Source organism: Triturus cristatus, chromosome 4_2, assembly GCF_964204655.1.
Source record: "Triturus cristatus chromosome 4_2, aTriCri1.1, whole genome shotgun sequence".
Taxonomy (NCBI): domain Eukaryota; kingdom Metazoa; phylum Chordata; class Amphibia; order Caudata; family Salamandridae; genus Triturus; species Triturus cristatus.
The window spans coordinates 955,700,862-955,728,452 of NC_140586.1; the positions used below are offsets into that span (position 1 = coordinate 955,700,862).

General features: G+C 46.1%; 1 protein-coding gene across 2 annotated transcripts in view; it reads right to left on the bottom strand.

The window, feature by feature from the left end:
* The window catches only part of LOC146839090 (uncharacterized), a 58,961-nt gene extending 42,572 nt beyond the window's left edge, over positions 1-16,389 (bottom strand). Inside the window, exons 1-2 of one of the 2 annotated variants that reach the window (XM_085603094.1) lie at positions 16,216-16,389; positions 12,783-14,761 (exon numbers count right to left, since the gene is read on the bottom strand). In XM_085603094.1, coding sequence (XP_085459220.1) covers positions 12,783-14,757 — 1,975 coding nt within the window. In that variant the 5' untranslated portion in view covers positions 14,758-14,761; positions 16,216-16,389. Of the gene's footprint in view, positions 1-12,755; positions 14,762-16,215 lie in introns of both variants that reach the window. The other variant, XM_085603093.1, reaches the window with a different exon arrangement.
* Positions 16,390-27,591: the final 11,202 nt, after the last annotated feature.

The following is a 27,591-nucleotide window of genomic DNA, read 5'->3' on the forward strand; positions in this document are numbered from 1 at the left end:
GCGCTTCCTTTAGATTTCTAGCCAGCAAATATTGGAATAGGCTTCCTCTTGATCTACGCATGGAACCCTCTGAAGCAAGATTCAGATTAAAATTAAAAACTCATTTATTTCCACGTAAATGATCGCCTTCTTTTTCAGGACCCAGGCATGCCGTGGACTTTGGCCTTCGGGGAGGAGCGGCACTTGTTAGCGCGGGGACACACTGTGCTAGTGTAACCAGGCGCTCTAGAAATGGTTTTATTATTATTATTATTAGTGCTTCTGAACTCAAGTCTGCTCCATACCCTAGCCACATTCAATGGATAGAGTCCCTGACATGTGCCTAGCCGGACATCCGACCTGCCACATGCTGTCTCTGAAATAATGCACAGCTCCCACATACTGGGCACTCCCACCTGTTGCACCGACTGCTGACAGTGTCACCTCTGACAGCATACTGACACCCCTGAAAAGGAAGGTGAAAATGTCACCTTTAAAGATCACCTACGCAGCTTCCAGGCCAGTCCCCGATCAACTCAACCTCTGAAACTCAACAGATGTACAAGACTTTACCTTTCCCCACCTATCTAGATCCCCAAAAGAGAACGGCTCTTAAAGCAGAAGAAAACGCTCCAGACAAGCCAACAAGCTAAAATCTCGAAGATCTTTGGGACACAAATATTTCCTGCACACAGCGTCGCTGCTTAGACTCTCAAAGAACTACATGCCGCAGCTATAGCTCTAAGACATTACATCTAGTGCTTACACCATTTCACAGAGAAGACTGCAGGCTTCTAGGTGCTCTCAATTTTGGAAAATAAACAAAACTGAGGGGATTCTATATGATACCCCTATGTGCTCAAGTATACATACTTCCTTAATAACAAAAGTCAAGCGAGTTCTCTGGAACCTGCCCAACTCAAGAGAAGTTAGATGATCCTTGTAACAAGCATTGCCGCTGTCCTGGGAAACAGAGAAAACAGATTCTTCTGCGAGCTCACTGAAACGCCAAGCACCTCTGTCTTGTGGTTTGTATTGTTTGTACTGGAGCCCATAGTGCTGGGCATCTGCCAATCAGAAGTTAGTAAAGGTTGATTTTTTCTTTATAATGTGATTATTACAGTGTTTTATATTACAGCAATTTATATAACAGCGTTTTATATTACAGTGTTTTACGTTTATTATGAGATTTGATAGCTTGGTCTTGGTTGCATGCTCATATACTCAACAGGTGATTTTGGGATTAGTTTAGAGAAACTGTTTATGTATATATGGAAATAATTCTCATGGACTTTCAGTAACGTTATATCATGAGTGATGATGACACTTTTCTCATTATGGTTCTGAAAATCAATATAAAAGCAGGGTTTCCCATCCTCTCATGGAATGATGCACACACTGACTCCTCGGAAGTTGTCTTTCTACAAGGCAGAAATTCATTGTTTCATTTTCTGTCTTTGTAAACGCATCCGGTCTTCCTTTAAGGAAAACAAGCTGCATTAAAAAAAAAAAAGATTGCTTTATTAAAGTGCAATCACAGACATGGTGGTCCGATTCCTAATGAGTAGCAATTGTGACCTACCTCATTAATATGTAAAACAAATTAGAGCGAGAGAAGGGAGAGCTTGTTCGTCTTCACTACGCTGTATTAGTTCAAAACACTGGGAACGAACTCCTGCCAACTTAACATTGGTTGCTTTTAAGTCTCTTATTCCCTGTATAAAAAAAGGAACCCTTTTTTTTAATAACCCTCACTCACCCACCCAGTTGGTGACATGCTTCATCATTGGGGTCTCATCCTGGGTGCCATGTGGCCCCAGGGTGTGCTTTGACGCAAGATTTACTGCGGAACTGGATTTTCTTGAACAGTGAAGAAAGTGCAAGTGATTTCAAATTGTCTCAAGGCCTACCACCTGTTAAGTACTTTATTCAAGTTAGAGAGATAGGGAGGAGAGTTAGCATGAACAGCTCGGTAGACAAGGTAGCACAATTTAAACATCATCCTTGCATCAATAGGAAGCCAGCACAACTCGATGGGGATTGGTACAACCTGGCTGAAATGTATTGGTTGATGATACAAGACTGGCCTTAATATGTAGCAGAATTTTCCGCTGTAGAAGTGCAATTAGAGGGATCACTGCATCAGCTGCAGATTTTAGAAGCGAAGGTGATAAGATTTTGTTTGCCGCTTTAGTGAGTTTGGGGACGAAGGAAAAGCGAAGAGGGAACTGCGAGGCGCTGCCCGTGTTTCCTCCAACGTGCCTGAAGCACCTGAAGCACCACTGCTGTTTCCACTGCTGTTTCCCGGGGCTCCCTTTTGCCGCCATCCCATCGCGCTGCCACGGAGCAGGGAACTACCGCTCCCAGGTGCCCCAGCGGCGCGTGACGCCGAAGAACGCGCCCGGAGGCGCTTAAATATCTGGTCCTCCCTCGGTGGAGCGGGGACGAAGGAAAAGCGAAGAGGGAACTGCGAGGCGCTGCCCGTGTTTCCTCCAACGTGCCTGAAGCACCTGAAGCACCACTGCTGTTTCCACTGCTGTTTCCCGGGGCTCCCTTTTGCCGCCATCCCATCGCGCTGCCACGGAGCGGGGAACTACCGCTCCCAGGTGCCCCAGCGGCGCGTGACGCCGAAGAACGCGCCCGGAGGCGCTTAAATATCTGGTCCTCCCTCGGTGGAGCGGGGACGAAGGAAAAGCGAAGAGGGAACTGCGAGGCGCTGCCCGTGTTTCCTCCAACGTGCCTGAAGCACCTGAAGCACCACTGCTGTTTCCACTGCTGTTTCCCGGGGCTCCCTTTTGCCGCCATCCCATCGCGCTGCCACGGAGCGGGGAACTACCGCTCCCAGGTGCCCCAGCGGCGCGTGACGCCGAAGAACGCGCCCGGAGGCGCTTAAATATCTGGTCCTCCCTCGGTGGAGCGGGGACGAAGGAAAAGCGAAGAGGGAACTGCGAGGCGCTGCCCGTGTTTCCTCCAACGTGCCTGAAGCACCTGAAGCACCACTGCTGTTTCCACTGCTGTTTCCCGGGGCTCCCTTTTGCCGCCATCCCATCGCGCTGCCACGGAGCGGGGAACTACCGCTCCCAGGTGCCCCAGCGGCGCGTGACGCCGAAGAACGCGCCCGGAGGCGCTTAAATATCTGGTCCTCCCTCGGTGGAGCGGGGACGAAGGAAAAGCGAAGAGGGAACTGCGAGGCGCTGCCCGTGTTTCCTCCAACGTGCCTGAAGCACCTGAAGCACCACTGCTGTTTCCACTGCTGTTTCCCGGGGCTCCCTTTTGCCGCCATCCCATCGCGCTGCCACGGAGCGGGGAACTACCGCTCCCAGGTGCCCCAGCGGCGCGTGACGCCGAAGAACGCGCCCGGAGGCGCTTAAATATCTGGTCCTCCCTCGGTGGAGCGGGGACGAAGGAAAAGCGAAGAGGGAACTGCGAGGCGCTGCCCGTGTGTCCTCCAACGTGCCTGAAGCACCTGAAGCACCACTGCTGTTTCCACTGCTGTTTCCCGGGGCTCCCTTTTGCCGCCATCCCATCGCGCTGTCACGGAGCGGGGAACTACCGCTCCCAGGTGCCCCAGCGGCGCGTGACGCCGAAGAACGCGCCCGGAGGCGCTTAAATATCTGGTCCTCCCTCGGTGGAGCGGGGACGAAGGAAAAGCGAAGAGGGAACTGCGAGGCGCTGCCCGTGTTTCCTCCAACGTGCCTGAAGCACCTGAAGCACCACTGCTGTTTCCACTGCTGTTTCCCGGGGCTCCCTTTTGCCGCCATCCCATCGCGCTGCCACGGAGCGGGGAACTACCGCTCCCAGGTGCCCCAGCGGCGCGTGACGCCGAAGAACGCGCCCGGAGGCGCTTAAATATCTGGTCCTCCCTCCGCGTCGCGGGACGCGCGCGGGCGGCGCCGGGCTAAGCCCGGGCAAAGGGCGGGCCGTCTGAGGCCGTCAGAGGCAGGGCAGGGCCACGGATCTAAGATCATCGTTTACCTTGTAAGTGAACAGTCCTAAAAATCTTGTCCTAAAGTTACTGTATATGTCCATACTCATGTCGAAAAGCAAATTATCCAACCATCTTGGTGCTGGGGATAAGAGGACAATGGACAACTATCTGGTAAAAGTTGTAAATAAGATTAATAATGATCGGAGACTTTCATTGGGCAGATCTAATTTAGAAACTTCCCCAACGGATACCTTAGCTCCTAATACTGAAATACCTGTCGAAAGTAGCACGGTTACTACAGAAAATGCTGATGGGATTGCTGTTGCACTTTCTGTTTCAGATACAGTTGGAAGCATTGATGAACTCACTTCCCAATTGAACTCCTCTATCACATCGACTACAGCATCTGGTTTTAAAACCATTTTAACCCCCTCCCCGATGCAGAGGAAAACACGGGCATGTAGGAAAGCACCAGCAAAGAGAGTGGCGACCCACAAGCCAAAGAAACAGGGCTCCTTTCAACAAGGAAGGGGGGCTTTACCGGAGTTGTCCAAAGAAATATCAGGGACTAAGGTTAATACAGAGGGGGTCTCTCTGCATGCAGCCACCATAGGACAGTTGGTCTCAATTTTTGAGACCAAATTAGAGTCTATAATTAGTCCTTTGATGGCAAAATTAGATATAATCTCGGCAGAAGTAGACAATTTAAAGGGCCTCCTGACCTCTTATGAAAAACGACACTCTCCCCCTGCGTTTACCCCCGCCTCTGCCGGTTTAGCCCACACCCACTATAAGCCCACAGAGGGTGTCATGGAACCTACTTTGCATTTGCTTGGTACACACAATACGGGAGCTCCACAGGGACTGGGGGACAGTATTCAGTCGAGTCGATCCATAGATGCATCATCCACTGTAATACCAGTTTTGGCTCCATCCACAATAGCCACCCCAGCAGGAGAAGTAACATCTGCACATACATGCTCAAGTAATAATCAAAAGCATGTAGTCAGGGGAGATGTTGATCATATTAAACATAAGAGAAATCATATTGTTAACCTTCCACCACAGTGCGCCCCTTATACAGTTGTATTGATTAATGTCCCGGAGGCAGACTCTAGTATGCCTAACTCTAGCCAGGAATCTCATGATTCTTTAAAAAATAAATCACTTGCCTGGCTTAACAAAAATTGTGGATTTCCGCTGGCTTTTTCACAAGACATCTTATCTACCCGTCGAGTCAGCTGGATAGGAGAAGGCAGGAAAACTACTACAGGGGATTGTATCCTTGTTAACTTTAAATACCCACAACACGTGGCAACTGTCCTCTTAAGAGCTGCCTCCCTACCCAACCAAGTTAACTTGGTTTCTGCTAGACCTTTAGGATATTTTTATAGCTATTTAGATGGCCCACAATCGTTAAGGTCCCAACAGATTGGGCAGTATGAACCCGGTTTAATCAGGGGTGGGGATAGTTATTTCCCCTTTTTGCCACCAAGAGCCCCGCCGCATCATAATAGAGGGAATATACAGTTTAATGAGGTATTCGGTAGGCATAGGGACTACACCATTCCCCTTTTTAACCGTTACTCTGCCCTGTCCTCATTGGAGGAAAACGACTGACTGTCTAATATTTCTATAAACACGAAGGAGAAATCAGTTAGTGGTATTTGCTCTGATACTGTAGTGACTATTCCCCCCTCACCCTTGCCTGAACCTAATAAGGCAGAAGTTGCTCTGGAGAATATAGGAATTAATAAGACACAGAATAGTCGTACCATTGCAGATCCTTCTTTAAATTTTGACCTTCCCCTGGTAGACCCAGCAAATGATCACACAAGGGCTAAGTGTGATCTTGATACTGGTTACCGCGTTGTTACGTGGAATATTGCCGGTCTGAAGAGGAAGTTAGACTCCCCTTGGTGGAAGGATTTTATTAATACTGGGTACGATATAATCTGTCTTCAGGAGACGTGGTGTGAGGAACCTATCTTTATTGAGGGATACTTAGCATACAGCTTGAATGCAGTAAGTTCAATTGCAGGAAGAGCCAAAGGTGGTCTCTTGCTTTTAATATCCACTAAACTAAAAACCTGCAAAGTCAAAAGTTGTGTTTCAGTGGATGCCCATTCCCAGGTGTTATGTCTAGAGTTTGACAAAGGGAAAGATTTGTTGTTGATAAATTTTTATAATAATGTTTTTACTGTCGATAGAGGTAATATCCTGATTGAGCTTGAAAAAGAAATTGAGAGGACTCAGGCAGCTATAGGCCACCAATCTATAGTTCTTTGGTTGGGTGACTTTAATATAAGTCCCTGTCCTCATGCCTCGAGCAATTCATGTGGATTCACAAGGGAAAGTGGTAACATGGAGGGAAATGATGGCCTACACTTCCCACATTGTACGTATGGCGCTATCCTTAATATGATGTTAGCAAAATTTGATTTGGATATGTTAAGCTGCACGAAGAATAATAACAATGTTAACTGTCCAACATTTACTGGAAGAGGAGCTAACTCATATATTGACCACATTTTATTGTCCAACGATTGTGCATACTCCAACTTGTGTGTCAATGAGCAAATTGTAAGTGATCATAACAGCATCTCTGTATCACTGCACTGTTGGGGTCCCAAAAACCTGGATGCGAACAATAGGATCAATTTTATCGAGGCTGTAAGACCCAATGGGTTCAGGATTAAATGGTCCAAGGTCGTTCCACATGAGTTGTTGGAGGAGGTTTTAAGAAAGTGTACCTTGGAGATAACCTATTGCATTAGCGATGAGGTACATCCGCAAGTTATATTGAACCACCTATGTACTATTAGTGCAACAATTGATAATTTACTCACAAAGCCGCATAAGGGGAAAAGAGTAATTAACACTGGTTGGTTCGATAAAAGTTGTACACATGCTCTTCATGCCCTAAAGCAGGCGATGAGCATTAAACCACGCGATTGTACAGCAATTAAATCTTGTCGTTTTGCATATAAAACATCGCTTACTAAAAGGAAAAAAGCTCTCCAAGAGGAGGCTTGGTATAAACTCAGCTGTGCGGCTGAAACAAATGATAGCAAGTTATACTGGCAGACCATAAACAGTCCCTTCTTAAAAGATGACTCAGTGCCTGAAATTACCTCTCATGTCGACTGTCAATCATGGATGCACCATTTTTTAAATATTTTTAATCCGGATAGGCTAATTTTAGATTCCCATATGGACAATGAGTATACTTGGCCTAGATTGCCTCTAGATATCGGTCTTGATGAGGTTTATGAAGGCCTACGCAATAGCAAGGGCGGAAAGGCACCTGGCCCGGATGGAGTCCCGCTGGATTTGTATAAAGCTGAATTAGATCTGTGGGCACCGATCCTGACCAGGTTTTTTAATGCAATATCGGAGGGTCAGATGCCAACTTCTTGGGGCCAGTCAATAATTATTCCCCTTTTTAAGAAGGGATCAAGGTCCGAGGCAAGTAATTATCGTCCAATTTCTCTATTAGACGCTTCGATAAAAATATTGAGTAGAATAATCTTAAAGAGACTTGAGACATGGGCCGAAGATAACACGATAATTTCAAAGGCGCAATACGGATTTAGGAAAGGTCTGGGGACGCAGGAACAGTGTATTAATTTAGATCTTTTAATACACAAATATACTGTTGCAAAGGAGGGGAATCTCTTCCTTTGTTTCGCAGACCTAAGTAGCGCCTTTGATCTTGTAGACCACAACATCCTTTGGGACACATTGTTAGATCTCGGAGCTCCCAAAGAGTGTGTTTTCTTTCTGGCTCGGTTATATTCTGGCCTTTCATGCAAAGTACGCTTTGGTCCTATGGGAGAATGTACACCTTTTTTTAAAGTTGCAAGAGGGATTCGTCAAGGGTGCGTTTTGGCCCCGTTTTTATTCTCTTTATTTATAAATGAAATCGATTCGATTTTAAGTAAATTATCCTCAGACGCCCCCTTGATCAATGGTAGCGTTACCCCTATTTTATTATACGCAGATGACGCAGTTCTCATCTCACGCACACAGAATGGTTTGCAACGCCTCATAGATAGATTTGTGCTATTTACCAAAGAGAGGAAATTGATCATTAACAAAAGTAAGACTTTTGTTATGACCTGTGGAAAGAGGGCGAAATCCAATTCCTCCTTCTTTATTGATAAAGTAAAGATTCAACCGGTTAATAGTTTTTGCTATCTAGGGATAACATTCGCAGGCAACGGGAAATGGACAAATGAAGACGAGAACGTAAGGCTAAAGATGAATAGAAACTCAAATAGTATTTTCAGATTTGCAGCCAAGCTGGGACAAAGGAGTGTGAAAGACATGCTAGCAATTTACAAAGCTAGGTGTATTTCATCTGCTTTGTATGGGGCAGGAGTCTGGGGGCATCATTCTGTTAATGGTTTACAAATTGATGAAAATAAGTTTTTGAAGAAACTGTTATGCGCCCCGTCCTCGGCCCCCAACATCCTAACTCATATGGAGGCTGGTATTGACTTCATTGCGGATTTAGCCGCATTACGCCCATTACTTCTCTGGCGCTCTATCTGGTCCAAACCTGAGACTGTATTCACACAAGCAATCATTAAGGATTGCTTGAAACTTGATAATCTATCCCGTATTCCCTGGTTGAGTTATATTTATCACTGGTTTAATCTTTTGTTTGAATGTAACATCCGTTTGAATCCCGAAGCTGCTGCACTGATACCAAAGAAAGACATTAAGTCTAAGTTCCTAGCATTCAAGAAATTGGCTAGAGAAAATCAGTTTAAAAATCTAACAACAGTTGCTTCTTACTTTGACTTGAATTTAAGGTCAGGTTTTCAGACATATCTTGCCACCGTGACTTATAACTCACACAGATTTGTCTTAACCCGTTTAAGGCTTGGAATTGTACACCATCTAGTCTCCTTCCCAGATATTAAGATCAAATCTAATATGCTGTGTCCCTGTGATAACATGTCAAAACAAAGCTGCTGTCACTTTTTATTGTTTTGTAAATTTTATTGCCATTTTAGGAAATTTTACTTAAAACCTATCCTTTTAAAAAATAATATACGTTCCACCAAATCAGCAATGAAGTTCCTAATAACTCTAGAAAGTCCTGATACCTGTTTTTTTGTGGCATCCTATGTGCTGAAATGCATGAACATCAGGAAGTCAATAGTCTGCACCGATTAATCTTATCAAGTCATGTACCTTGTATATAGAGACATTGTCCAGATTTTGATATGAAATTGTAACTTGAAGCAAAATTTTTAATGAATTATATATCGTGGGACTGTTACCATATCTAGCACTTTTGTATGTATGCACTTACTGGATAACTTTCATGGAATCTACATTTTATTTCAACTATAATGTGGATTCTCTGATGGAAGATTATTAAGTTTAAGGAAAGAACTATGCACTTTAATAATGTGTAAATATGGTCTTCTGTTCTGTCTTTGTGTATAAAACATTTTGTCTTATATGTATTTTTAAATGTTGTTCTGCTTATATGGTTGTATTTTACATACCGAATAAAGCTTTTGAACTATAACTATGAGTTTGTTTACACGAGGGATCAAGGGTAAGGATGTGAGGGATCATCAATAAGTAAGTGAAGAAACAGAGGTGAGGGTGAAGGGAAGAAGCCAGAGCTGTTCAAATTGTTTAACAGTTCCGGGTTAAAAGAATTTTATGCTTGGGAGAGAAAATAATTCATTCCATTTTTAAGGGACTGAGGATAAAGAAACTTCAGACATCCAGACTTTAAGGTTGAGAAGCAAAGAATGAAAACTAGGATGCCAAGCACTCATTCATCAACAATGGACGCTGCGGCACACCAGCCTACTCGATCTCTGGTTACAGACAGAGTGATGCAGAAGAAGAGGTGTAGTTATGCAAGCACATGGGCTAACATCAACATCAGACCCAGACAACTCAACAACAAATACAGGTGCCGCCCAGGAACTCAGATGATGGTTGGAAGCCAAAAGGACATCAGCAAATGCAGGCGTGGGAACACTGGCCTATCACCATCAGGCAGGGAAGAAGAGCAGGGTGCAAGCGTGCTGGGCTCATATGATCATCAGACATGGAAGAAGTGCAGTGAATGTAGAGCGCAGGCACAGCAGCCTCACGTGGTCACCAGGGACAAGGATATTCTCTCATAGTGCTAACAGGTCAAAGTGCACTGGCTTTGGGTAACAGTCTGTAGAAAAATCCAAGTCGGGCTGGGACGAAACCTTAAGCTCCCAGCCTTTGCAGGATCAGCAATTCAGAAATTCTCACAGCAAGTGACTGAATGCTGTTTTTGGGTGCTGGCTTAACAGGGCAGGTTCAATGCTCTCCGGGCAGGCAGACCCAGCAGTAGCAGAGTTTATTTTCCAACCCTTGGGATGAAGTCCTTCCTCCTGAAAACCACACAGCCGAAACGTGTGTATCTGGCCATAGTCTTCCTCTACAGCGGTGTCCAGAGTTCCTTGGAATCAAATCAAGAGTACTGATATACTGAGGGCCTCAGGGTCTATCCAGTCAGATTACATTTAGGGAACACAATGAACTCAATGCACAGGATGGGAAAGGCAGCCCTCTTCTTGGAACGAGGTGCGTTGGCTGATCTCACCTTTGCTCATTTCTTTGAGTAGGTGCTGCTCAAGCCAAGTCAGAGGTCAACCATTTAGAAATGGTTTTCACAATCCAAATGAACAACATAAGATCTCACCTTCCCCTTTCTCCATTCAAAGCCAGACATTACACTTTGCTTTACAAAACTTTTAAAGGGAAGGGGGACTGCAGGTGTCAGATTTATAAAAATATTCATAAAAACATGAAAACAAACCTCTTCCTATCACCATGTCTTAGCCAGAAAGGAAGTGCCTAAAGGGAACTCATTTGAATCCCAGATGCACCCTTTTATCCAGCCGGGCCAATAATATTAAAATCAATGACTTGGATAACCAAAGCATCTGTAATTTAAAGCGCTACAGTGGTGGAAGACTAGCAGCAATCACTATAAATAACAAATAATCTCCTTTCAGCTGTGGTTCTTGTTTTAGCTAGTTGTACTTAGTTAACTGAAGACTATGGATTTAAATGCTATTACTGTATTAATTAATGAATGAGTGAAGCCATTTATAGAGTGCACAGATACTTCGAAGGAATGTCCTGGCACTGCTCTGTTAAGATCAGACCGTCTCCTCACTGTAGATTCAGGGTGAAAAGATACATTTTTAGTTCTTTCCTGAAGTGCACCTCACACTGAAAGGAGCACAGAAAGAGTGGAAGCTCGTTCCATGCCTTGCCGGACAGTCTGTTTGTAATTAAGCACAAGGCTTTTATTGGAGCAACAGATTTGGAACTACACTCAAATTCAATTTGCAATCATAAATCTGTTATTATGATTAGCTTGAGGGGCTTGAGAAATGGTTCTTTAGCACCTTGCGAACATCAAAGAGGGACATTTATCGAGAGCGAGAAGATTTGTCTCCATGCACATGCAGTACTTTTAGGATGGAGAAAGTGAAGATATATCTGGAACTTGCATAGTGAGCAGTATAAATATTGCAGGGTTTGAAAAATCATAAAAAATAACTTTGAATAATCTACTTGACCTAACTGTAATGTACTTGACCTGTGAATTGGTCTCAAATTGTGTGATCCTATGCAAATATTTTGTCTTATGGAGCCGCCTTTTTCTTCATTATCACACGAGTAAGCACCTTAAAATATGCAAGTTCACTATTTCTGCTGTACAAAAAAACATTTTATTTACTAGATTAAATGTGTGCTCCAGGTATAATAAGAACCGAGCCCATATATAGGGTACACATGATCCCTGGCTTGCCTCACTAATAGAATTGTCATCTGGGCAGGAGCAGGAATATTTCCCAGTTCATGTTTATAAACTCACTTTTCATAAATATATTACTAAAGCATGATGTGGTAGTGCACTGTCAGTTACAGATAGCTTATTTTCCATTGAAATGGCCCCATACCTTTCCCACTAGCATGTAGTTTTACTAATAATAGCGCATAAACAATGTTTGGAAATTGGATTTCAGAAAAAATATTTACAATTTGCACATCACCAAGTAAAGTGTTTTAATTTGTTTTGATCCTATAAAAATATTTTTTTCACCACAGAATTACAAAATGTGTCTTCATAACCAGTGAAATATAGTCAACATGTTTGAACAGTTCACTTATTAGCTATTTCAGTGTTGTGTTAGAAAAAGCCGGACATCTTATAGACTTTCATTTCACATTCTTTGCACAGTTTAATTGTCACACAGTTCACTTTACAAAATCCAATAACTTAAGCAACAGAAAGAAAAATAAACGTAGGAAGACAAACTGACTTTAGACCTCTGTCTAAGGAGGCCAGCAAATGTGACAAGATAACTAGATTCAAAGCCATAGCATAAAGCTGTTTCACTTTATGAGCAATAAAGATGCCTTAAATGGTGTTATCTTGTCACATTTGCTCTGCTTTTATGGCCAAACGTCAAAAGTAAGTTTGACTTACTACATTTACTTGTTGTTCTGTGACTGAAGTTAGAGGATTTTCAACTCGCCAGAAAGGGCGAGTAGTCCCTAAATCACTCACCCAAAGGTTATGTGATGTTGGTTCCAGTGATGTCATTGTTATGATACTGAGTGGTTTTAGAACCTGAAAAACCATACCTCTTATTGGCCTTCGAATATTGGCAACTGTGTAACTTATGTGATGTTGGTAATAGTGTGTTCTGGTGGTTCAGCTACAGACCGACTTGTACTGTTTACTTTTTTCTGCCTCTCTGCAGCCCCACACACCTCGACTTATCTATAGACCAACCTTCTGGCAAAGCATACATACCTGGGGAGTTCGTAAACTGCGTAATACCTGATTTTGCACCTCTTCTCTCCAATGAGCCAGTCACAGAAGATCCATCACTGTTAAGAGAACACCTTCCCAGGCATGACGGGGGCTCAGGCGGATGTGGTGTCTCAGGTGACAAAGGTTCAATCTTGTAGGCCTGATGTAGATCCCGCCTATCAGGAAACGGTGGCTTTAGGCACCGGTTCTGGTCTCTGTCGAAACTATCAAGAGACAAAAGCTTAAGGAGTCCATCTGATTCAGTCCCTTTGGGAAACACTGGTTCTATACGTCTGTCCTGTTCAGATTCATGAACCTCGCCAAAGGTGGGTTGCTGGGTATGGTTATGGTGTGAGCCCCAACTACCAAAAGACACTGATTCTTGCTTCAGATGTCCATGTAGTTCTGGGTCATTTCGAAAGACTTGCTGTACGTGCTGGTCCTGATGAGGTTTATGCTCTTCTGGATATATGGATTGCTTCTCTGTTGAGCCCAACCTACCTTCAGGAGTTTGCTCTTGCTTTACATGGTCATTTGTCTCCATCTTCTCTGTAAACCCTTGTATGTTCTCAGCAGGAATCTCCAATTGTGGGCTGAGGTTCTGGGGTGGGATGAGTCCGTAAGGAAGTGCTAATTGTGGGCACTGATTCTGGTGTGCGTTCCAACTCTCATGAGACAACCGTTCTTTCTGTGGATGTTCGTGTGCTTCCTTTCCATCAGGAACCACCGGTTGCATGCTCTGGTCCTGCTGAGGTTTCTTCTCTTCTGCAAGCATGGGTTCTATGGACTGGTCGTGTTGTGGTTCTTGCTTATCTGTAAACACTGGCTGCATATACAGGTTCTGCTGTGGTTGGTCTCCATCTGAAAACACTGGGTGCATACACTGGTCCTGCTGTGGTTTCTGCCTATCTGTAAATAATGGTTGTGTGCACTGGTCCAGTCGTGGTTGATGCCTATCTGGAAACACCGGCTTCATTCGCTTGGTCTTTCCAGGTTCTTGCCCATTACAAAACACTGTTTGCAAGTACTGCTCCTGCTGTAGTTCCTGGCCATCAGGAAATGCTGGATGTATGCAAGGGTCCCGCTGTGGGTTTTTCCCATCTAAGCACACAGTTTGCATGCACTGATTTTGTTCTGCTTCTCCCCAATCAAGAAACACTGGATGCTTGCACTGGTCCTGCTGTGGTCCCTGACCAGCAGGAAACCTGCATTGTGTGGACTGGTCCTGCTGTGGTTCATGCTTACCTGCAGACATTCGTTGTGTGCGTTGGTTCTGTTGTGATTGCTGCACATTTAAAAACCCTGACTGAATGCACTGGTCCTGCTGCGGTTCATGTCCATCTGGTGTGGTTCTTGGCTGAAGACATAGGTTTGGCTCAGCTGGACTGAATGGAAGAGAGGCTGGAGGTGGACTTCTGACAGTACTATCTCTTAGGGTCACCAGACTGACCATCCCCACAGGCCTGGCATAGTTTTCCATGTAATCAGGACCCTTTGCTATCCAGATTTTCTCCATGAGCTCAGCAACTTTAGAAGGCACATCACCCATGGTGTTATGCAAGACATCCAGCTTGGCATCCAAGCGCTCTAGCAAGGATAGAATTACTGGGCTGGCGGTGTCCCTTGCATGGGGCTCAGGCCCACGGGTCCTTTGTGTGTGTGAGATCAAATGAGGGGCTAGACAGTTCCTGTTTTCAAATGCACTGGGGCTGCTCGTATGACCTTTCTCAGCAGTTTTGAGGTGTGTTTCTTGGAAAGAACCTACAGATTGGGTGCTAGGTGTTGGTAGCTTTGCAAACTCTTTATCAATTGCCTCTCGCCAGAGCTGGGCTTCCAGCCTCCCCGCCGTTCCAGGATGTGAACTCAGCTCAGGTTCGGGTGTTGAGGTGGAAGACTTATGGACATGAAATGCTCGCACACGTTCAGATGAACTAAGCATGGTTGTTTTCAGCGGCGTAGACCCTCGCCAACTCATTCTGACCTTTTGAAGTTCAGCACTCATGAGCCTGCAAAGGAGGCAGAAAAAAGAATGAAACATTTCATCAGAGGGCAATCAAGCCAAAAACCTGGCATCCTAGCTAACCTGCTCCTATGTTATGTGTTGAAGCAAGAAGTTAAATATAATGATAAGTTGCTCGTAATAATTTATCCAGCAGTCTTTGAAAACTGCACATACTGTTTATCATGGAATGGTTCAGAACACAGTTTATAAGTGGCTCTGCCAACTCCCCCACGACCCTCTCCAATTTCCAGACGATGCCTTTCTGTCCCAAAATAATGAATTCCAGTCAAGGTCCAGGGCACAAGCCTTGAATGCAGACGGATAGTGAGTGGTGAGGAAACAGAGAAATGTTGTGGAAACTGCACCATTTACCTTCTTTCCACAATCTTTTCCAAGCAGACTGACATCATATGCACAGAAGAACGGGTGGTGTCACCAAGGGGGCCCATCCGATCCTTGGGTAAAGCGGTGCAGAGACTTCACCAGTTGCACAGCTCCTGAGCGGGAAAGGTCCCCTCCTTCCCCCAATCACAAGCAATGAGGGATACATTGTAGCTACTCGTTTGCTCATATTAAACTGACACATCCGGGGGAATCCCTGAGGTCACCTATTGAAAGGCATATGATGTGCTGTTTGGAAACAAAGTACAGAGTCTAATGGTTTCATCAGGCAGTTTTGATACTAAGTGTTATATTTTTCTAAATGCTAGAAACCTTTTTGGACCACAGACTGTTTCTATAGGGATATTCACCTATACATCTTTACGTTAACCGTTTTAAACTAAGACTGGTCAGTTTTACCATTTATGTAATTAATAGATGTTACAACTTATCTAAAGGAACTATTATGGATTAGCAACAATTATCTAAAACTATATAATAAATGATGAGAACGGCAGAGGGTCCAAGATTTAACAAGCATTGGCACCAGCACAAGTGGTGCAAATGTTAGTGCTGGTGGAGTTTCACACGTGGGAGGACTGTAGTGGCATGACACTACCCCCCTGACACGCTATGGGAAGTAACGAGAGGGGAACAGCACGAACCTCCGATTATGCTGGACGGTGTTTAGACTCACAGGAAGCTTTTGATGGGATTTCACTGTATTTCGGGTGTTTGCAGACAATGCTTCTCTGCCAGGGAGCTGGGATGCTGTTATCCCTCGGATACAGGTGCACATCCGATGCGAGCACACCCCATACCCGTCAGGGTGGAGATTCGCTGTAAGTGTGGCACCAGGAGCCCTGCTGGGCAGAGGCACACACCGAGACCCGTGAGTGAAGTCTGGCAGCCATGCCTCCTCCACAGGCCTCCGGGGATGGAGGGAGACTCTGGAACACTTCCGCCTGGAGTTCATGAGGGATGGCGCTTGCAAGCTTCAAGGCGCTGAGACCTATGCTTCAAGGCAAGTGTGCTGTAAAATGGACTGAGCCCTTCCCTTCCTACCTCACTCCTCACCTTCTTTCAGCTTACACCCGAGCCGTGAGGGGCAGACAGCGACGGCACGCCGCTGTGGAGAGTTTGGCAGGGACAGGAGGCCGCGGGAACCATATTAGTAATCACCGCTCTTCGTCCAGACAAAGCCACAGAGGAACCCCGCATCTGGGCCATGAGTCCCAGCGCCCAAGGATTACAGTCACCAACTGAGCATGCGCATTACAGGGCACTACTCATCTAACTGAGCATGCGCATGGCAAGAAAACTACTCACTCAACTGAGCATGCGCATCACATGGACTACTTCCACCCAACTCAGCATGCAACAAGCAGGGAAACTACATACCCATCAGAGCATGCGTATGGCAGAGACACGGCTCGCACAACTGAGCATGTGCCCTAGAATCAACGTTTGAACCATCTGAACGTGCGCACCAGAGAGATACTGCTTTTTGTCAATTGAGCATGCGCAGTATAAATGCTGCCTGCCAGAGACAATTTATAGTAGGTAGAGAGACTGTGAAGAGATGAATCCTGTGGTAAACCAATATGAAGTAAGTAATGTCCACAAAGATAATCCTTTGATTAGATGTTCTTTATTCTTCAAATCTTCATAAGTATAAGGAAGTCACAGGAGCACGTCTGTTGTGGCAGCAATCCAACCGAAGAGTCAGTTTCATCCGTTTTGGAATGCTCTGCCACAACAGAGGTATTACACGAGCTCCACTTGAAAGAAAACCTTCTAACAGGCAGCGCACGCCACAGAACACAGAGCGTTCATAATAACAACACGAGAAAGTACAAAAGCATTGAAACAATAACAACTTACGTACTCTACAGAGACACTGCTCGCTGAAGCCGAGTTTGTGCAGGGGAGACAGTGACAGCAACACCTGATGATAGATTGCTTACCACAAACGAGCAACAGGACTACCAATCTGGGATTTTAGAGCTTCTGAAAGAATTCTATTATCTCAAGTCACCAGTTTTTTTGTTTTTTTTATTTGCAGATTTATGTAGTGCGAACTTGACCCGAAGGTATTGGAGCGCTTTACATCAGCACCTGTTACGTTACACAAGGACTCATCCATCTTTTTGGTAGGCACAGGGAGATTAAATATTTTGACCAAAATCACAGGCTGCTGAGCCGACGCTGAGGCTCGAACCCGGTTCTCCAGCTCCGAAGTCGGCAGCTCTAGCACCAAGGCTACATCCTCTCTTGAGCTCCACCGACACCTCTGAAAGAGGCTAAATAAAAAGGAAAACCAACTAAAGATCCTTGATATAAGCTCTCTGTGGCACGTTCTCTCTGCTTCTGGTCAGGCCCGCAGTGTCAAATATGGGGTAACCCAGTATTCCTCAGAACCTGGTGTAGAGATCTGCTGGACTCAGTCTGGTGTTCCAGCTTATGCCCTATGTAGCCAGCTACTACCCGAGGGCTGGCTTCTGCACCCATACAATCACAGAGGTCACTGGTCAGGTGACCCTGCCAATAAAAGAGGCCGGCATACATGCCCTGGGCCAGTTCTAGTTACCCCAACTATGTGTCTGAGTGGTCATTGGTGCTGCATGAGGGCATAGGGCCCTAGCTATTACAATAGCGGTGAGGCGGTATGACCTCACTTGTGAGATGGGAGCACAGCCTTATGTCGTGAAGGAAAAAGACACACAATTGATGAACGGAATGCAGAACAAATCAAAACATTCACCCCAGTCTAGAGATCTGGGTTAAATCCATCATTCATTTGCTCACTATGTCACCCCAGTTTAGACCTGGCCATATGCAAATCAGTCTTGACCCTGTGCCTCATGGGAACAGTCCAGCCCGAACTGCTAAGCCAGCTCCTCCCTGGACCGGAAACAAGCATCCTAGGACCGGTTTCGGGGTGTCACCACTCTTCAGCTAGGATAGCTTGATTCCAGTGGCACAGTGAGCCCAGGACCCACGTCTGGGCATACTGGCGCACTTAGGGCGAGAAAGCAAAAGACACAATTGATGGACGGAATGCAGAACAAATCAAAACATTCACCCCCAGTCAAGAGATCTAGGTTAAATTCATTATTCTTTTGCTCACCATGCCACCCCAGTTTAGACATGGCCATATGCAAATCAGTCTTGACCCTGTGCCTCATGGGAACAGTCCAGCCCGAACTGCCAAGCCAGATCCTCCCTGGACCGGAAACAAGCTTCCTAGGACTGGTTTCAGGGTTTCAACCCTCTTCAGCCAGAATAGCTTGATTCCAGTGGCACAGTGAGCTGTGCCGGAGACATAAATGGATCGAAGCCCCTCCACCCCGTTTCGGGCAGGCATGTCACCGAGACACTGACTACGTGACACGCTGTGATAGTGCGAGGAAAGAACATACTGCACCAGCCAGCTGTCACCTATCTGCTACGAACATGGCGCAGGACTGCCTAAAAGTTCAGATTGAAAGTCTGCAAGCAGCACTAATTGGGGAGGTGGGAAGGAGTGACACCAGATGGGACCTGCGGTGCATCGAGAAAAGTCCCGAAGGGGAGTCAGCAATGCGCAAAGCTAACCCAGTCCAGACCGGTGAAATAGCAGCATGTTCGCCCTGCCGCCCCTGAACAGGGCTGCAAAACCGGCATTAAGGGAGCCTGACGCTCCCTCACAGTACTTGACAAACGGTAGTAGTGGTTTAATGGTAGCACATTATTCTTATGTAGTGAGACTTGAATTATACTATAGGTGCCCCTCGAGGTCAAGAACAATACACCCCACTACCACAGGCGTCAACTCACTGTGGTTCAATTGAACCCAGTGTAAATATTAAGCAAGAAGATAAACCTCGGCACTCCAATTTGTTCAAAAATTAATTCATGGATAATTATCCTATTCTTTGCGACCCTCAATTCAGACAATGCACAAATGTGTAGCTTGCTATTCCATTTAATGTATAAAATACACACATTAGATAATATCATTAATTCAAAGACAAGAAGCACAATTTCTAAAGATGGAGGGCATAGTGCAGTGTACACCCTGTTGAATCAGCAGCCGACACGTGTTTTGTTACAAACAGTAACTTTTTCAAGGCTCAGATAAACATTGAGTAAAATTAACTCATCTTCGATAGATGTCCAAGGTCTTCTAGTAAGGATGACCAAATCCTATTTAGATGGCTCTGTATGTTATGTTCAGCACAAAGCTATCACCACACAGTTTCCGTGGATCCGTGAAGGTATCAGTTAAGGATTAAGTGCTGTATCACATCTAATTCGGCCAAACAGTTTTGTCAAACTGACCCAATATTAGCAGCGAGAAAAAGAAAAAAAAAACGAGGAACCAGGTGAAATGGTTTGTTTTCAAGTTCCTTGGTTAATATCATACAGCCAATTTTAAGGGCGACAGGTACCTAGTCTTAATTCGTCAAGGACCTACATCAACCCATGTGAGTACGAGAATATATGTGATATTAACCAAGGAACTTTAAAACAAACCATTTCATCTGGTTACCCGTTTTTTTTTTTCTCGCTGCTAATATTGGGTCAGTTTGACAAAACTGGTTGGCCGAATTCGATGCGCCATAGCACTTAATGCTTAACTGATATCTTCACAGATCCACGGAAACGATGTGGTGATAGTCATCCTTATGAGAAGACCTTGGACATCTATCGAAGACGAATTAATTTTACTCAATGTTTATCTAAGCCTTGAAAAAGTTACTGTTTGTAACAAAACACATGTCGGCTGTTGATACACTGCACTATGCCCTCCATCTTTGGAAATTGTACTTCTTGTCTTTGAATTAATGGTATTATCTAATGTGTGTATTTTATACATTAACTGGAATAGCAAGCTACACATTTGTGCATTGTCTGAATTGAGGGTCGCAAAGGATAGAATAATTATCCATTAATTAATTTTTGAACAAATTGGAGTGCCTAGGTTTATCTTCTTGCTCCCTCACAGTGACCAGGATGGGCTCACAAACCCTCCCCGGTGCAGAGAGCGCTGTGTGCCTCCTGTCATCTACCCATCTTCCCCACAGGCATGAGAGAGAACCCATACCTGGGAAAGAGTCCTGTGCAGGACCGAGAGACTGCAGCACTGGCTGCTGTCTGCAGGCAAGAAGATGCGGCTATGCTACACAGTACTGCTGCATGAAAGACAAACAGATGTATTCCTGTGAGGAGAGACGGCTCAGCGGCAGTGAGAGGGCCAGGAATCGCAGAGCTGCAGGCCAGAGGTGGCGAGATCAGTGGGGTGCGAGAATCTAGACGCACCTGGCAATACTAGCATACTCCATTAGAGGACTGCAGAGTCATACTATTCCTTCAGCAGCCCTCAAGCACTGTGAGGCCCTGCTCAAAGTCAAGCAAAGTTACAAAGGTACCTACTTAGTTATTTTAAGTCTGTACACACATTAGGCACAAGAGATTTGCAGCCCTGAAACTCAGTGGACACCACCACTGAGCAGAGAACTGAAAAAAATAACTGATACATAGATAGACAGAACCTAGTCTGGAGGAAGCTGGCAGACACGAGGAGGAAAAGAATCAGCATTGATTGACTGTTGAGGTAGGGCGCACATAGTCTTATTGTCAGAGTCATAGCAGGGCGAGTTTTTATGACTGAACTGAAGGAATCCTGTCCAGGAACGGACACTCACCCACATAGTACCCTGCAACCTACCAAGTGCCACCCATGCAAGAGCCTGGCCATGAGAGCACCACACACTGCCTGTTCTAGAGGGGAGAGACTGATAACCCCCAAGAGCCCCATGAAGCCCAAAGCTGCCCAGCCAAGAAAGCTGCCAAGAGTACAGGCCAAGCCAAGGCTGTGAATCTGCAAGTGACCAAGAACAGCCCAACCAAGGTATTGAAACTAAAGGCAGCTCAGCCCAAAGCATCAAAGCCTAAAACGGCAGAGCCCCAGCAAAAGAAAGGGAGCACAGCGGCAGAGAATGGTGTCAACAATCCAGCCCAAACTGCCAAGCCAGGTCCTCCCTGGACCAGAAACAAGCATCCTGTGACCGGCTTCGGTGTATATCACCCCTCACCAGCCTTAGCATTCCGTCCATCATTTGATGCTGTTGCACGTTTTGCCCTATGTGGGATGGGTTTGCCCAGACGTGGGTCCCTTGCTCGCTGTACCACTGGTTTCAAGCTCGCCTGGCTGATGAGGGGTGAAACCCTGAAACCGGTCCCAAGATGCTTGTTTTCGGTACAGTGAGGACTGAGCCTGGCAGTTCGAGTTGGACTGTTCCCAGGAGGAGCAGGGTCAAGCCTGATTTGAATAAATTTGGGTCCAAACTGGGGTGGCGTAGTGAGCAAAAGAACAATGGATTTTACCCAGATCTCTTGACTGGGGGGTGAATGTTTGATTAACTCTGTTATTCAGCCAATCATTTGTTGCTGTAGCACTTTTTGCCCTAAGTGGGACGGATATGCCAAGACGTGGGTCCCTTGCTCGCTGTGTAACCCATTTCACACAAGCTTGCCTGCCAGTTACGTAATGACAATACCTTTGCATTCAACATTGTGCAACAGCCCCACTCCCTTTCAGTTAGACACCGCTGCATAAAGCTGTTGATCCTTCTAAATTAGAGGCACTTCAGAGAGCCAAACTCCAATAACTGGAAGGCACTTAAGCATTTGCTGGAAGTCTGTTGCTGTTGAAAATGAACAAATATGTAATCAAGGAGCGTTGAAAGTGTTCAATAAAGGCCGAATGGAGCATATCCCTAAAAATGAAGTGAGAGCATTCAGAGACCTTAATCTGGATACAAAACCATTATAAACTAGTTGTGAGAAGTTGTGTCTTGCAGAAAAAGTCGATCAATGACAACGATCACGTTACAGGTTAGTAACACCCAAGCACTACAATCAGTGTTATATGCAAGACTTCATTATCCAGCATGCCCCTCGAGGAGTCAATGGTACCTCGCTGGATGCCTTCTGGAGCTCTTTACACTCTTCACCCAAAGTGGGCACTGGTCAAGAGTCAGGTCTGAGTGAGCCCTCCCCTTCCACCTCAACTTCTTCAGCCACCTCTTCTCCAATAGAAACAGGATCACTCTATTGTGGCCCAAAGAGGACCTGAACTTCTGAATCCAAGAGAGGTGCACAGAGGACTCAAGCGAGGCTGCATCTTTGTGCCAATGCCTGAATCCAAGAGAGGTGCACAGAGGACTCAAGCGAGGCTGCATCTTTGTGCCAATGCCTGAATCCAAGAGAGGCGCACAGAGGACTCAAGCGAGGCTGCATCTGTGTGCCAATGCCTGAATCCAAGAGAGGTGCACAGAGGACTCAAGCGAGGCTGCATCTTTGTGCCAATGCCTGAATCCAAGAGAGGTGCACAGAGGACTCAAGCGAGGCTGCATCTTTGTGCCAATGCCTGAATCCAAGAGAGGTGCACAGAGGACTCAAGTGAGGCTGCATCTGTGTGCCAATGCCTGAATGCAAGAGCGGTGCACAGAGGACCCAAGCGAGGCTGCATCTGTGTGCCAATGCCTGAATGCAAGAGCGGTGCACAGAGGACTCAAGCAGGGCTGCATCTTTGTGCCAATGCCTTAATCCAAGAGAGGTGCACAGAGGACTCAAGCGAGGCTGCATCTTTGTGCCAATGCCTGAATCCAAGAGAGGTGCACAGAGGACTCAAGCAAGGCTGCATCTTTGTGCCAATGCCTGAATCCAAGAGAGATGCACAGAGGACTCAAGCGAGGCTGCATCTTTGTGCCAATGCCTGAATCCAAGAGAGGTGCACAGAGGACTCAAGCGAGGCTGCATCTGTGTGCCAATGCCTGAATCCAAGAGAGGTGCACAGAGGACTCAAGCGAGACTGCATCTTTGTGCCAATGCCTGAATCCAAGAGAGGTGCACAGAGAGCTCAAGCGAGGCTGCATCTATGTGCCAATGCCTGAATCCAAGAGAGGTGCACAGAGGACTCAAGCGAGGCTGCATCTTTGTGCCAATGCTTAAATCCAAGAGAGGTGCACAGAGGACTCAAGAGAGGCTGCATCTTTGTGCTAATGCCTGAATCCAAGAGAGGTGCACAGAGGACTCAAGCGAGGCTGCATCTGTGTGCCAATGCCTGAATCCAAGAGAGGTGCACAGAGGACTCAAGCAAGACTGCATCTTTGTGCCAATGCCTGAATCCAAGAGAGGTGCACCGAGGACTCAAGCGAGGCTGCATCTATGTGCCAATGCCTGAATCCAAGAGAGGTGCACAGAGGACTCAAGCGAGGCTGCATCTTTGTGCCAATGCCTGAATCCAAGAGAGGTGCACAGAGGACTCAAGTGAGGCTGCATCTTTGTGCCAATGCCTGAATCCAAGAGAGGTGCACAGAGGACTCAAGCGAGGCTGCATCTATGTGCCAATGCCTGAATCCAAGAGAGGTGCACAGAGGACTCAAGCGAGGCTGCATCTTTGTGCCAATGCCTGAATCCAAGAGAGGTGCACAGAGGACTCAAGCGAGGCTGCATCTGTGTGCCAATGCCTGATTCCAAGAGAGGTGCACAGAGGACTCAAGCGAGGCTGCATCTTTGTGCCAATGCCTGAATCAAAGAGAGGTGCACACAGGACTCAAGCGAGGCTGCATCTTTGTGCCAATGCCTGAATCCAAGAGAGGTGCACACAGGACTCAAGCGAGGCTGCATCTTTGTGCCAATGCCTGAATCCAAGAGAGGTGCACAGAGGACTCAAGCGAGGCTGCATCTTTGTGCCAATGCCTGAATCGAAGAGAGGTGCACAGAGGCCTCAAGCGAGGCTGCATCTGTGGGTCAATGCCTGAATTCAAGAGAGGTGCACAGAGGACTCAAGCGAGGCTGCATCTGTGTGCCAATGCCTGAATCCAAGAGAGGTGCACAGAGGCCTCAAGCGAGGCTGCATCTGTGTGCCAATGCCTGAATCCAAGAGAGGTGCACAGAGGACTCAAGCGAGGCTGCATCTGTGTGCCAATGCCTGAATCCAAGAGAGGTGCACAGAGGACTCAAGCGAGGCTGCATCTTTGTCCCAATGCCTGAACCCAAGAGAGGTGCACAGAGGACTCAAGCGAGGCTGCATCTGTGTGCCAATGCTTCTTAAGCTGTTCATTTCAATCTCCTATCAGCCTCATCAGGGACAAAGGTTTCCATACCCAATACTTGAGCACCAACGTTCTGAAATAGGAAATTTAAAGTGTATTTTTGGATAAAACCTCTCGAGGGTTTGGACAATCAACAAAAAGCCCTGAGAACGTCGAGAGTTTTAATAAACTAGACATCAATTGTAGCGAATTGAAAATGAAGTCATTCAGGATTTCAAACAAGGTCTTTACTTAGAAGCTCATCCTCAAACCTCTGGAAGATGTGTTGTTAGAAATGGGGGTCTCTAGTTGGCAATGGCTGGCCACTGTCCAAGTAGGGACCCTTCTTCCTAAGTCAGAGTAAGCAGCCTACACCCTTTGATAACCCCTGCTCAACCCTGTGGTAACGTAGCACGAGCAGCTAGGCTTATCTCAGAGGCAGTGTGTGAAGCATTTATGACCATACACAGTACCACAGTGAAGAACACTACAAAGGGACACCACACAAGTAGTTATAAAAATACGTTTTTTTATATATAGACTTAACACAAGACCAATAACAGTAAACATCCACAATACTAGAAAAATAGGGTTACTCTTGAAAGGCTGCAAAAATAGTTCAAAGTGTACAAAGAGGAGTTCAGTTCAAGGCAGTGGTCTCTGCAACCCTTTTACTCACAAAATACCTGGATTCTGTAGCAAAGCAACCAATATGTCGCTAAGGAGCTGTAGCGATCATTTTCCTCACGCGTGACCAGCGATGCGTTGAATCCTTGCCACAAGGGAGGATAACGCGCTGATCTGTGTGCAGGACAAAGCGACGAACTTCTCCACGCTAAGCCGGCGATGCGTTGAAATCCTTGTCGCAAGGGAGGATGATGCGCCGAGCCTGTTGCGTGTGCGATCTTGTTGCGATGAAAAGAAATGGCGCTCCGCGAGGGAGCTGCGATCCTGATGCGATGAAAATGGCCAACGCTCGGCGTCCGCGCTGCGATGTCGTGAAGCGATGAACTCGATGCGATGATCTTTGGTTAGCGAGCACTTGGAGGCCTGCAAACATGCGATGCGATAATCTTGAGGTCAGCGAGCATGTGGCAGCCCGCAAACGTGTAGTGCGATGATCTCCGGTAGCGAGCACTCAGCGGCAGCAGCGCAATGATTTTTCGTATGCGCTTCAGCTGCGGCGGCTCGCAAACCAGCGTTAGCGACGATTTTCAGCACTCTCTTCTCCACAGTGGAACTAGAGGCCCTGGAACTCATAGGAGCCTCGCCTGCAGATAGAAATCCTCGATGGGAGAAAACAGGAGGCTGGTGGTGGAGTCTGATGTGCCTGAGACTCCAGCAGGAGGCTAGCTCTCTTCTAGCCCTTGGGTGATTGCTGTAGCAAGATAAAATAAAAGTTCCTTCAAAGTCCTTTTCCTCTTCTTCCAAGTCCAGTAGCAACCACTGCAGGAGAATCCAAGAAACAGCACACAAGCACAAGGACAGTCACCTCCTGCAGATTCCTTCAGTTACACGGACAGAGGTTCTTCTTGTTGTCCAGGAGCAATACAAATTGTAGGGGTTTCAGCACAGACATTTATACCCCAAAAGTCTTTGTTCTAAAGAGTCACAAGTTACTGAACCCAGCCAGAACCAGTTCTGCTCAGTCCTGGAGCACTTTGTTTACCAGGCTGCTTCTTTCCTTTCAGGGTGCAGGGCAGAGACATCAGACGCACCATAGGAGGTGGAGCCAGCATTGTGCACAGCCTTATTCAGGTCCCAGGTGCAACTCCTCCCACCCATCTAGATGCAGATCTCTCTATTCACCACTGGGACACCTCACCCTGTCTCCTGGAATTCCCCAGCCCTGTCACTCCAGAACCAGACAGCCAATACACATAACAACAGAGCACACTGGAAGGCCTAGGCAAGAAAAGACCTACTTTCTAAAAGATGTATTTTAATATTCTGCGCTCAGGTATACTAAATTTCTTTTTCCACCATGTTCCTGGGGTCAGTTAGGACTATAGAATGTAATAGCCAAACCTCCCATTCTGGCCTATGGAGAACAGGTAGTCTTACAGTACTGAAAAACGAAATTGGGTGTAATTCACTACCAGGACATGCTACACACATCAGGGCATGTTCTGCCTTACACATACAATGCACCCTACCATAGGGGTGGCTTACATGATGCCAACGGAAGGTTTGGGGGCTGGGAAGTGGGTGCACTTCACAGCCAAGATGGCAGTTCTGGACTGCACACAGACTCTGCAATGGCAGGTCTGAGACACACTGCTTCTGTGGGTGGCGCAAACCAGCGCTGCAGGCCCACCTGCAGCATTTGGTTTACCAGCCCCGGGCACACACAGGCCACGCTACTAGGGACTAACAGGCAAACCAAATAAGCCAATCATGGATATACCAATTCACGTCATATTTACACAGGGAGAGCATATACACTTTAGCACTGATCAGCAGTGGTAAAGTGCCCAGAGTCATAAAGCCAACAAAAACAGGTTAGAACAAATTCAGGAGGAAGGCAAAAAGCTTAGGGATGACCCAGCAAAAAGGGCCATTTCCAACATGTGTCTTAAACTGGAGAGGACTTAAAAACACATTAGTCCTGAACAAACATTTTCAATGCCAAACTAAGAATGTGTCTGCCAACTTAATTGGTCTGTTAAGGTGCAATATGATTAGCTAGGTACAACCCACGCAAAACTGAAGGCCAACCCTAGGTCCACGGCGGCACTAGCTTCTTATTCGCTGATGCAAGGCAATCCTTTTTCCTTACCACCCCCTGCTTCTTTCTCCCTCTTCTCCCCCACTACGTAACCCCCGGGCCGAATGCGAATGACCACAAACCCAAGTTTAGTTGATTTCACTGTTGATTAATGGGTTAGCGGGATTTGGGGTATGCAATGCCAAATATGTTGACACTACTGTCATTCCGGAGTCGTTGTTACTGTTTATACACTGCTAAATGTGTCAATTGTTTATTCTTTGCTTAAACCCGCAAATAAGCGCATGTATATCTCTACTGACTCTTTTAGGTAATGTGTGGCTTGTGGTTGCTAAGTTACTGCTATTCAAATTAATAAAGATTTGTTTCTTTTAAAAAAAGTAGCCATATGATTAGGGTTTCTGGTTTTCCGTTAAAGCGGATTTTAAACGATAAAACTCCACCAAAAGGGATATTTGTTTTTCAGTAGGAATCAGAAAACCCCAGATTTTGCTGGACATTTCCTGCTTTGGTGCCCAAACATTATTAATTCAGCCACTACCTCTAAGCAGTTTTCTGTGATGGACACCCTACTATGACCTACTCTGACCATGCCTAGACATTTACTAAGCCGGGGTGGCCAGCCGCGAGGTCCCTGGC